This window comes from Cryptomeria japonica, chromosome 4 (genome assembly GCF_030272615.1).
Source record: "Cryptomeria japonica chromosome 4, Sugi_1.0, whole genome shotgun sequence".
Classification (NCBI taxonomy): domain Eukaryota; kingdom Viridiplantae; phylum Streptophyta; class Pinopsida; order Cupressales; family Cupressaceae; genus Cryptomeria; species Cryptomeria japonica.
This window is the reverse complement of record NC_081408.1, coordinates 344,644,989-344,657,624: the sequence shown is the minus strand read 5'-3', so window position 1 is coordinate 344,657,624 and position 12,636 is coordinate 344,644,989. Positions and strand designations below refer to the sequence as shown.

General features: G+C 36.2%; 1 protein-coding gene across 1 annotated transcript in view; it reads left to right on the top strand.

Moving 5' to 3' along the window:
- LOC131063618 (glutathione reductase, cytosolic) overlaps positions 1-12,636 on the top strand; it is a 186,736-nt gene that overhangs the window by 34,560 nt on the left and 139,540 nt on the right. The window contains exons 5-6 of the mRNA XM_057997498.1: positions 5,784-5,855; positions 6,869-7,072. Coding sequence (XP_057853481.1) covers positions 5,784-5,855; positions 6,869-7,072 — 276 coding nt within the window. The remainder of the gene's footprint in view (positions 1-5,783; positions 5,856-6,868; positions 7,073-12,636) is intronic.

Sequence of the window (12,636 nt, the reverse complement as noted above, 5' to 3'; positions counted from 1 at the left end):
TTGGACCAACTGTGTGTTGGTGGGCCACGTCTTGATCGTTGTGATGCCATGTGGAGTAGAGGTGGCAAACATGCTGTGGTCAGTGAAGCCCCATCGACAGGGTCGTTTAAACAGATAATTGCCATTAATGAAACAGCCACAAATCTGTAATATCCCAGTTATTTTTTTTTTTTTTTAGGCCAATAATAATCATCCACAAACAGATAACCTGTTAAGGTTAGAAAGCATAAACTGAAAACTTGCTAGAAAATGCAACCCTTCCACTTTCTGATCACCAAGTGCCCAATGTGGAAAGGTGAGAGCATACGGTGTTGAGGGGATCGTTAGCTTCAAATAATTGGAAACAATACAATGCTTGGGCGGCAAGCCAACCCCTTCCGCTTATCCAGCGGGAATGCAAGAAACTTGGTGGTGAACCAGCCAAGAGAAACATACAAAGGCATGAATCACTCAACTGCGATATTTTAGTGGGAGGACTGAAATTACAAAACAATCTCAACTCAACCGGTTATGCAGCGGGAGGACCATTACACTTAGACATCACTCGACCACTTATGTAGTGGGAGGACTGAATTACAATTTACTTGAAAATAGGCGGCAAGCCAACCTCTTCCACTTTTCAGCGGGGTGAGAGTTACAAACCAGAATTGGTTAGTACTACTTAACCTTACAATAATCAAGATAATGTGAGAAGAGAGTAATGCTGAATATCCAAATAAGAACATGAAATTTCTGCTAACATCAAAATCTGCAGGCTGGAATTGCAAATTCAGCAGCCTATGGATTCACTAAAACGCTCATAACTCTCTCATTACTCACCCAATTCACCCAAAATCTGTTCTAAATAATTGCTATACCCACTACAATGAAAACAAACCCAAGGAAAGCCATCAAAACACCAATATTTATTTTGCACGCTTCCCAATGCATTCACAAAACCCCACGCCTAACCTGGGAAGTTCGATTTTCAATATAAAAATCCACACTCAGAATAAGATGCTAAAAACTTACAATATGCATTGCTAGTGGTAGGAAGAAAGGATGAGCTGGTACCCAGAATGATGGAATCGCCTGGTCAAGAGGTGTGAGCAAAATACACTTTCAGCAGTCCCGCAACCAGCAACCAGAAAACACTCCAATCTCCATCAAAACACTCCACAATTTGCAGCTCACTCACCAACAACATTGGGAATACATGAACACAACTAGGTGCTATTTTGCAAGTACGAAACTGAGACTTAGCTAGGAAGCCACACTTCAAAGCTCATATTTTTCAATCGCCAATTCGGTAGCATAATGATGCAATTTCATTTTTACCAAATGAGAGGCCAAGCACTTGTATTTATAGATTTTTCCCTCTGAAATTCAAATGCAAATGGCGCCCAAAACCATTGAAATTCAATTTCATTTCATGTCATGGCCTCCCCTAGACATGGCGTTTCTCAATGCCACCTTTTTAGTGCCACTGACTTAGGAAAATAACAATATTGCTGGCAGATAGATAGTTTTCCTAAGTTGCCCCATAACACAATTAATCAGTAATAAAAATAATTAAATATCAAACCTTAGGATAAGGAATTAATATTTTATCAAATAACTTATAACTCCAATACTGATTAATACCAAAATCAAGGATGAAGTTGTGTGATGAAGACCATTGAACTGTGTTGAGTCAGGACCCTGTCCGAGACTGCTAAAAATAGAAATGCTCAACACAACCACTTACTAAAAATAGTAAGTCAAGAAATACTGCTCCGAAAAACATAATCTTCACACCCAGAGAAAGAGCTTGGAAAGCTCAGTAGAACTGCATCAACCAAACAGCCAAACCCTAACTTACTAAAAATAGTAAGTTCTGACTTCACCAAAGAATCAAATGCATGTTATGTTACCCTGGAGTTCATGGAAAACCTAGAAGGAAACCATAAGCAGAATTGAAGAATTCCCTCCTGACAAACCCTAAAAAGATCGTGCAGAACTCCACAAAAGTTGGAAACCCTAATTCTCCTTTCCAAATAGCCTGTGGGTCTCCAAAATAGGCCAATGGACCACCGAATGCACATAACTGAGAAGGGGACATTACAAAATCACGGGATTGTGTCTGATTGTTGCGGCTCGAGGAAGAAAGGATAACAGAGAAAGATTAGGAAGTAGTTGGCGCCTGAATCAATGCAAAGGAAATCCGACTCAGGAAGTCCTCGAAAAGGAAACAGCTGAAGTGTTTTTATGTGTCGATGGATTTCAAGGTAGGAAATCTTATTCGAGATTGCTATTTTCAGCAAATATGCATTGAATAATGGAAAACGTGTACAGATGCATTCTGGAAGGACAGGTGATCGATCCAAGATAGGTTGGATCGGATCACATGAAGATTATGTCGAGAAGAGTAAACCCTAACCGCTCCAAAGTTTGAATTGCTTTTTGGCGGGAAATCACGGGATAAAAGAGGAGAGCTCGAAACAGAGTGTGATTATGCTGCGAAGAAGAAGAAGAGAAGAGAGAGAGTTAGTAAAGAGAAGAATTACTTGCCTTAGAAATTAGTCTAAGAAAGTTGCAGTGTATGTAAGCAGACATACCGGTGAGAGGATTCTATTGACATAACCACAGTCTTGCAATTGAGCCTAACCGACAAGGTGTGGCAAGAGCAGGTAGCATCCAAGTGTGTTGAGAGACTGTGTGGGAGAGGAAGAGAAAGATAACAGAGACCAAGAATCAGAGACAGTATTCTCACAACCGGCAGTGTGAGATTCAGTGGAGGAGAAAAGAATATCAACCGGCAGTGAGTTATTTGATCAAAGAGTTGCAGAATTCATTTGCAACAAGAAGCCTTAATTGTATTCAAACAGTATTTCAATATACATTGCTAAGTTGAAGCTTGGTGCAGGGGTTGATGCTCCTTGGGTTGGTGCCCTAAATCTTTGTAATTCAGTATTTTACCTATGAGGCTGGATTGGGGCAGTAGTTTCCAGCAACTTTTCTCACCGAGGTTTTTCCCACATTGGGTTTTCCTCGTAAATCTGGTGTTGTGAGTTTTATTTGTGTGAATGATCTCTTTGGCTTTCTATCTTGTTCTACCGGTATGATTGTTTAGTGGTTAAGAGATTAACTGACATTCTGAAGTTTATTTTGAAAGTGAAAAAGGTTAGGAACCACTGATTCACCCCCCTCTCAGTGGTACTCTATGTTCAACAAACTATAGATGTGGAAGCCATTGAATTCAATATAACAACTCCTATTTTCTCATTGGTTCTTTTCCCTCAAAGGATATGTATTCAAAGATTGTAATTTTCTCATTGGTTCTTTTCCCTCAAAGGATATGTATTCAAAGATTGTAATTTTCTCATTGGTTCTTTTCCCTCAAAGGATATGTATTCAAAGATTGTAATTTTCTCATTGGATAACATTAAATATAAGATGGTGGTTGTTGTAACTACCTTGATCTGGGTATCTTACAATCATCTTGGCCGTTGGTTTGAAATCAATTTGGGCCATTCATTTGTAACCTAGAGCTCTATATAAGTCATTGCCTTTTCATTTGTAAGGGGTAATAGAAGAAAATAATAGATTCTTAGCAAGTAGAAGTAGAGTAGGAGGAGAAGAGCAAGAATTGTTGCCAAGGCTATGTTGGAATAAACATATATGATTTTCATTGAATATATGGTGGATTCTTGTGTGTTGTTTCCACATGTTGCATGGTTTCTACTTCTTTAGATTTGGTTATAATTCATTTATTTTAATGGAGAAATGTGATAAATTCCTTCGTGTTCATACCATTTGTAATTTGTTGATTGCAAATTGCAATGCATGGTTACTTTGAACCTCATTGTTGCAATAGTTCAATTGTAGTTGTTCATTTTGGCTGCTCTAGCATTGGTTATTTGAATGGATGTTTGCAATATGAAAATCATTTAGTACCTTAGAGATCACATCAATTTTGTGTGGTTGTTATCATGGTGAAGCAAAACTTGATTTAAGGAGTTTGTCTATCCGAGCATTATTCATTATCATCCTTGTCCTTAGTTTTAGATTAGATTTTTTTAACCTTTCATCCTTTTGTATTTTTACTTTCCAAGTTAGTTAAGTGTTCCACGTTTCAGCAAGGCGTAAGTTCCTTTGTGTTACTAGAAATATCACATCAATACATTGAGTCTATCCAAGGTTAAAGTCGATTGTTCACATTGTAAACCTTGGGGTTACCTTGTTTGATCATGAAGCTTAGCATTCGAGGTTTCCTTGTTCAAGAGAGGATAGAGTACTCTGTATTTTATTTTGTGTTCGAGGTGTTCTAAAAAACACATCAACACACCCACCATCGTTATTGTTAATGCCATCATTGCCACATTTTTTATGTTTATTAGTCTGAACTTCACTTAGTATGCCAAAGTTTCATTTGCAATTATTATACTTATTCTTGATTTGCTCCCAAAGTTCTAAAACTGCCCACCATTGTTAACGTTCAAATTTCAATGCAATCATTGTCATGTTTTTAATGTTTATTAGTTAAAACTTTACATAGTATGCCAAAATTTCATTTGCAATTCTTATAGTTATTCCTTACACATCTTTTTATAACTAATTTTTCAAGTAATATATGTGTATGCGCCACCCCCTCGTCGACCCTGCTCCACCATCCCCCCACCTTCCCCAATCTTAGGCCCTTGGTCCCCTCACCTCTGAAACCCATCCCCCTCTTCCTGCATCACGAAACTCATTGGAACTATGCTTTGAAACAATCCCACATTGACAATAAATGTGAGGCATCAAACATACCAGAAACAATTTTTAATTGGGAAAGATGCTAGAGGATGTGAAGCAAAAGTTGTGGATTTTTAAAAAGTCAATGTTCCCTCCCCAGGCTAACAAATATACCTACAGGTGCTGTGTGCTTTGTGGGTTCACTTGCCTGGTGATTGTTTACTAATATACATGAGCTAAGTATGCTACAAAGAAACAACTCATGGTAAAGTGATCAAAGTGTTGACTCTAGTATTAAAAATGCATCTGCATAGTCAAAACTACAATGAAAATAAAATTCTAAACACTATAAGTATATATTATTCATAGCAACTTTAATAGTAAGTTCTGTCAGTGGGAATTGCATGTTTAGTGCAGCTTCTCATTTGGATTGAAAAGATTGGATATGGTAAAAATACTGTTTTACAGTGATTCCTCCTGGACCTTTTTTGAACCAGGCATTGATGTCCCTCCCATAACAGTTGAGTTGCTCTGATTTTCCATGTTCTGCCCGAGTTGTTCTATGATGAACTCGGGATACCCGTGCAGGGAACGGAGTGCGCTCTTGAAATCAAACAGTATCCAATCATTATCAAGGTTGAATCTGGGTCTCTAAACTGCCTAAATAAGCAACACATAAATTTTTAAGAAAAAAAGCAAACTAAAACCTTGGGAAAAAACGCATCAAATTACAATACATCAGTATTATTTTATGGATAATTTTGTTTGTTTTATGCATATTATGGGAATATTTATCTGGCACTAATATCAATCTTTTTAATATCATATATACTTTCTGTATGGCCATCCTCAAGCCGTACCAAACCCATTTAAAAACAAAAAACAGCAAACCAAGTACTGGATCCTCATACCCATACCCGTATCAGGACTGGCAACTTAATAAATATCAAACTAAAATGAGATTTAGAGGACTCAGAGTAAATACTAATTTTTTTTTTTATTCTTTGACTTTCACTGGGGTTCAATTGAATTTTTTCCAGTTTATTTATAGGAAAGACTCTAATTTGTCCTTGTTGCACGATTTCCAGGATTCAAGAAATTTTGGATGGGATATCAACGGGCCAATCACTTTTGACTGGAAAAGGCTTCTGGAAAATAAGGTATTGTGACATGCCATTTGGCATGATATATACTATATAGAGTGCTAAAGGGCAACATATATGACTACCTTTTTGCAGGATTCATGTTATTTAGTTTACACAAGGTCTGTGTAAATGATTTTCTGTTTGAAAGGATTGTAGAGCTAGTTTTCTATACTATACTCATTTAGATGCTTGTTGGACATTTACAATAAGGGATTGCTTGAGAATATGTTTTTGGATTGAGGGTTTGGCTTCTATTGTGCTAGCAGCTTTATAGAATGCAAACATCAGCTATTTATTAACCTACATAGATGTCTGTTCCTCTTTCTAATGCTGTTTTTAGCTATTTCTTTAGAGTTGCTTCTGCTTTCAAAATCTCATGACTGTTCTATTTGGTTTCTTTTTAAATTGCAAGGATTCAATTTTCGCCTACTGTTAATGGAACATGATTATAATGCCTTGCCCTTAGAGGAGAATAAATGGAACTTCAAATTTCTGGTAGTTTTCAATGTCAAGCTTTGTGGCTTCTTTTTAGGTTTTTAAAAAAAAAATTTATAGCCTTAACACTTACCTTGATTTCAAGTTTTATTTAGCCTTTTCCTGTAGTTTAAGACTTTATTTTGATTGTCTTCTCCAACGTAATGCTCTATAAGTCTTAAGATATATTCTAGCTTATGTTTTCCTTGAGCTGATATGAGATAACAGCTTATCATGCCTCGTAACATTAATTTTCCAAGAAGAATGGCTTTTTTTTGAATGGCAAACAGTAGTGCCTTCATTTTTACTGTTATCTACTTGATCTTTGCCAACAGTGTTTTTTTCTCATCTTATGGCTTAACCCTATTTTGCTTGATCCCATTCTGCAGTTTGTGTTGAAAACCAGCCAATATTTAAGTTTATCTAATTTGGATTCATATCTAAAAATTTATTAAGTGATACTTATGATTTGAAATCTCTTCTTGATCATTTATTCCACAGTGCTAGATAGTTAATTATAGTAAGGTAGTAACTCTTTTACTTAACTGTTACAGACAAAAGAAATTACAAGACTCAATGGAGTCTACAAAAGATTGCTTACCAACTCTGGGGTGACAATGTTGGAAGGGGAAGCCAAGTTGGTTGAGCGGCATAAAGTTGAGGTGATACATCCAGATGGAGAACACAAGCACTACACAGCTCAGCATATATTAATTGCAACTGGTAGTCGAGCTTCACAACTAAATATTCCTGGAAAGGTAGTTTTTCTGCTAAACCATCCGTCTAATTACACTCTTTGTGTGATCTAGTATTTCAGGGATTTTATTTCATTTGGTACGTTTCATTTTTCCTATGGAGTATATTTTAATATTCATGCAGTTTCCAGCTCTCTTCTTTGTTGGTTCTGTCATTCAGAACACATAATTCTTGACTGCCTTTTGTGTGTTGTCATCACATTTAATTGCTTTCTTAATGTTCAGGCAATACACATTCAGAGATGGTTAGATTTCAGTAAAACAGTAGTTTATAGAAATTCTGAACTCTTTTAACTTTTTGTACCATTTTTAAATCTGATACAAAAGCAACCACAGTCACACTGCAGATCCTCTATATGGGGAACCATTCCTCAGATGATCATTTGAGGTATCAGTTTTTTGGCCTAAATGTAAGAAAGAATGGTCAGCCTTTCTTCATTCAATTGGAATTTGGAAAGTCTAGGGGAAGATTTTGAAGTTGGAATGCAAGGATCATCTTGTTGTACCCATACAAAGGTAGGTGAAAACCTTGGCATTACTTCAATCATGAGTCAGGTTTCAACACTTGTTGCGATCATCCATTTTATTTTTGTCATCTCTAGTCAGGGTATTTTCAGGGCAACGGAATGGGCTTTTGAATGCATCCAGCAAAGCAAACATTGTAGTTTGGATGATGGAAAAAAGGCTAAAATTCATCAAATCAGGAAAAATGTCATTCAGTACAAAGGAGCATTTCTATGTGAACAATGACAATTTCAAGTTAAAAAGAAAGTTACTCAATAGAAGAGCACCTTCCCTTTAGAAAAATTTCACTTTATGTTTGAAGTATGCCTAATAGAAGATCAACATGAAATTTGTTAAAAAGTGCAGGCCCCTATATAGGTATATGCTGTGTTGAGGGTTGACAGAATTTTCATTAAGTAAACAAGAAGGCAGTACAGTAAAATGTCACTCAGTACAAAGGAGCATTTCTATGTGAACAATGACAATTTCAAGTTAAAAAGAAAGTTCTCAATAGAAGAGCACCTTCCCTATAGAAAAATTTCACTTTATGTTTGAAGTATGCCTAATAGAAGATCAACATGAAATTTGTTAAAAAGTACAGGCCCCTATATAGGTATATGCTGTGTTGAGAGTTGACAGAATTTTCATTAAGTAAACAAGAAGGCAGTACAGTAAAATGTCACTCAGTACAAAGGAGCATTTCTATGTGAACAATGACAATTTCAAGTTAAAAAGAAAGTTACTCAATAGAAGAGCACCTTCCCTATAGAAAAATTTCACTTTATGTTTGAAGTATGCCTAATGGAAGATCAACATGAAATTTGTTAAAAAGTGCAGGCCCCTATATAGGTATATGCTGTGTTGAGGGTTGACAGAATTTTCATTAAGTAAACAAGAAGGCAGTACAGTAAAGTGTGTGCCATTGTTAAGAAGACAGTTTTCAAAATGCAAAGTGTGTGGACTTATATCAAGGAACACTACTTATTAAGGAAGACCAAAAAGTTAAAATGACAACATATACCTACATTTGCTTCATTGAGAGGTAACATTCTTTAAACTTTTCCAAGAAATACAATTTTGTAGAGAAGCATGTGCGACAATTTAGGTTGATGGATTTTCAATGAACAAAAATATGAGCAGCAGTATAGAGGAGTCTACCATATTGAAGGAGAACATCATCTTGCTAAAGAAAAAATGTTCACCTGTACACTGGTATGTGCTACTGTAAAGTCTGACCAAATATTCAAAACTAAAATCTGTGTCCTCTATATATAGGAGTGTACTTGATCAGAGGAATTCTAGATTTTGGTAAAAAATTGAAGGCAAGAATAACAGCATCTCTATGTATAGACGATTAAAGGGAAAAGCAATGTGCTAATAGCTTATTCGTGCTCATAAAAGGATTGTCATTCTACACTTGTCTCCAATGTCCATTGTTTCAAAGGGTTTGCAGATTGTTTGATTGGTAGAGGGGTATTTCAGCCAAGGTTTATCATTGCAGGCATAACAATTTCCGTTTACTTCCAGTGGGGCACCTGGATTTTCAGCAGGATTGTATATCACCAAAATTCAGATTTTCACTTGTTACTGAACGCCTGGGGTTTTGAGGATGATATTCAGTCATCATTCTCATAAAAAATACAACTGTTCTGTCTCTTCAAAGCCGCCTAGGGTTTTTTCATTGTTTCAATGAGCTTTTACAAGAGTGACCATATTGAAGGGCTTTTAAGAGGTATTTTTGTTCCTTCTATGACTGATTTTCTAAGGGTTTGTTATTGTATCAGTTTTACAATAGCATTGTGAGGGATTTGTTCAGTAATTCAGTACCTGAAATGACACTTCATAATTGAGGGTGCTTTGCGTTAACACCCTTCCAAAATAGCTCAATTGAGACATCCTTAGAGATTATAGCATGGCACTTTTTAAATTATTAGAATTACAAAGTTGAATATGGTTTTTCAAGGGTTTTACAATGTTCTATGTGGACCAAAAAGCAGTTAAGTACAATTAAATGGTAGACTAAGAACAAATAGCTAGCACCAATGCATAGTGCTTGAAAAATACTCAATCTAGAAAAGAAGGGACTCAAATCTAAGTGCATTTGTGAAAGTGATAAGTTTGTGAAGTTCAAAGAGATGAGATTGGGCAAAAACGTTTGTGACCAAATTGATTTTCAAATAAATTTGGGAGCTATGACTACTAAGAAAGTTGGCCCCATTTCAAAAACTAGTTGCTTGGAAAAAAAGGCCTACATGAGCAAGTTCAGTGTTGCCAAAGTTGACCTCCAAAATAGAAAAGCACAATGAGAGGGGTTTTGGCATGCTATGTGGTAGGAGGGAGGTGTCATTGGTTGAGATGGCATGGGGTTGATGCCATGTTGATGGTGTCCCTTGGGTGGTTGAGCAAAGGTACAATGGCCTATTGGTAGAAAATTCCTATGGATGTGGTGAATTTTGGGTTGGAGTTGCATTGCTAGTGGAGACAAGTGGGGCATTGTAGGCTAGGCGACAATGGATAGGTGACAAATGTATTGGGTGTGGGTGGTAGAGAATGTTTGTGGCTGAAGTTTTGAAGTTGTATGTGTAGGAAATTTGTATTGGTGGGTGGGACATGGGTTATCACTATGTTTGGTCGTGACATGGGGGTCGGTACCAATATGGTACCCCTGATGGGATTAAGGTGTCTCAACCTAAGAGTCCTAACATGTTTTTTATTTAATTATTTTATTTTGCATTCACTTTGGAAATCCTAAAATATAGAGGACTAGTGTCATAGGTTGCTATGTTGGGACTATGACAATTTTTATTTATTTACTATGACAATTACTAGTTCGATGGAAGACTCATGGAGAGTTATTATTTGGGAAATGGTGTTTATGGTGTTCACCTTTGACAAGTGGTGTGAGTTAAGGAATGTGTCTACATTGGATTTGGCAATTTTTGTCTACTAAGTGTAGGGCATATGGCAAGATGATTGTTATGGGTAAGTCATGAGTTATGCTTTGGAAATTTGCGATGTGTGACTTGTCTCGACTAAGCACAAAAGATTGATGCAAACAACTCAATGCACTCTCTTGATTGGGAAATTAATCCCACATGGAGTAACTTATTGTCTTAAGGTAGGGGCTCATTAATGATCGACCAAGGATGTCTATACTTGGATGATGCTAACACTATATGTGTAGCCAAGGACTCTCTAAGCTATCTATCAATTGTGTAAAGGGAATAACAATTAACTGAAACTTAAGCAATATTGAAAATGGGAAATCTTTTTGCTCAACTATGAGAGTAACTGGCAAGTTGACTCAGTAGTGGCTATGGGTATACAGTGTTTTGACTCGGCTGTAGTCCTAACCCACATTCTAACTATCAATCTTAACTATCAATCTTCATTAATAGATTGCACGAACTAATTAAATCATAACATTGAATCTATCTGATGGAATACTCGTAGAGTACTCGACGAGTTTTGTAAAACTTGCGAGTTTTTTTGCTCGACGAGTATTTACGCCATTAACTTGTGATTTTTGGCGATTTTTTCACAAAAACTTGGGGAGTCTCTAGCAAAAACTCGGCTGCATAAAAAAAGAGGCCCAAACACATCAAAAAATTATCTTTTTTTTTTTCAAGTCAGTCTCATTCACTTCATCATAATATATACATGAAATATAACATTTAAATATAAGAATATGACATATTCTTATACTTTAAGTTATATTTCATGTATATAGTGTCAAGATGTTTGAGAGTGGTTTCAGATCTCTAGGAGGTATAATGCAAATTCTAGGTTTTAGAAGATCTTCTAAATTTTCTTAGTCAAATTTCAGTAATCAGTAAGCTCCTATCAACATTCTCTCACTCTCTTTATCTCACTCACTTTATCTGCCTCGAATTCTAGACCTATCTATCTCCCTATCACTCTTCCTCTATCCCCTCTCTCTACCACTCTCTATCTCACTCTCTCCCGTCTCCCCCAAGATCTAGACTTATATCTCTACCTTTCTCTCTCTCTCTCTCTCTCTCACCATCAGACCCCCATGAGGAGTGCTACCCTCAACCTCATTTTGGCAAGGTGGAGGAGCCACATCGAACTCCTCGGACTAGATCCTCTAGTTCTATCTTTTCCCTAGTTTTCACTAGAGATGGGAAGAGGAAGATGTAAAATGTTTTGATGTAGTATTTACTTTTAGTTTTACAAAAACAAGTTGCTACTTCATTTTGTTTCAGTCTATCAAACATCAGCATTCCACAAGAGGATGCCATTTTGTACCCAATTTGCATTTAAATCAATCAAATATATCTAGACTCAGCTTGTTTCTTTTGTGTACTCGTTTATTGACTCATTGGATGGATCTTCTCACTGAATTTTGCAAAAAAAAAATGCATTTCTAATTAAATTTAAGCAAATTTTTAAGTTGCTGAGTTTTGCCGAGTTTTCCCCAAGTTTTTTTTTGGGCCTTGGTGAGTAGTTCAACTATGCTTTAAACAATTAAAACTAACTATGAGAGGATTACACTGCCTCAAGTGGCCCTTGCTTGAGGGGGGTGTAACCTCAAATCACAAGATAATTCTCAACTCAGCATGTCGTCAATCATTTACTTTATTCATATTAATGAATGCATAACAACAACAATAATACTTCTATAATTACTTTGAAATCCAGGCAAAAATATTTTGTATTACATATGCATGTAGAAGATCTTCCAACTTAGGTAGAACTGGACTTTTATAAACAGTTTGCAAGAGTAGACTAATTACTTCTCTAACCTACTGAGAACATGTGTTAGTCCTCCCTAACACTGAGGACGACTTATTCCAATAAGAAACTAATCAACAAGATGTTGATTTTGTGATCAGACTGAGGAATATAGTTTTCTTTAATTTTATCAGTAGAGTATACAGTTTATTACTATTCCAACTTTCCCACAAAAGTGACTAGACAGCAAGCAGATAATAGTCAATGTTCACTTTCCCTTGAATGTATACCACCGATGATGAATGTTGTTCAATCTATCATGGATGTATGCACAGATAATTATTTGATTTATTTATCCTTCTGTGTTA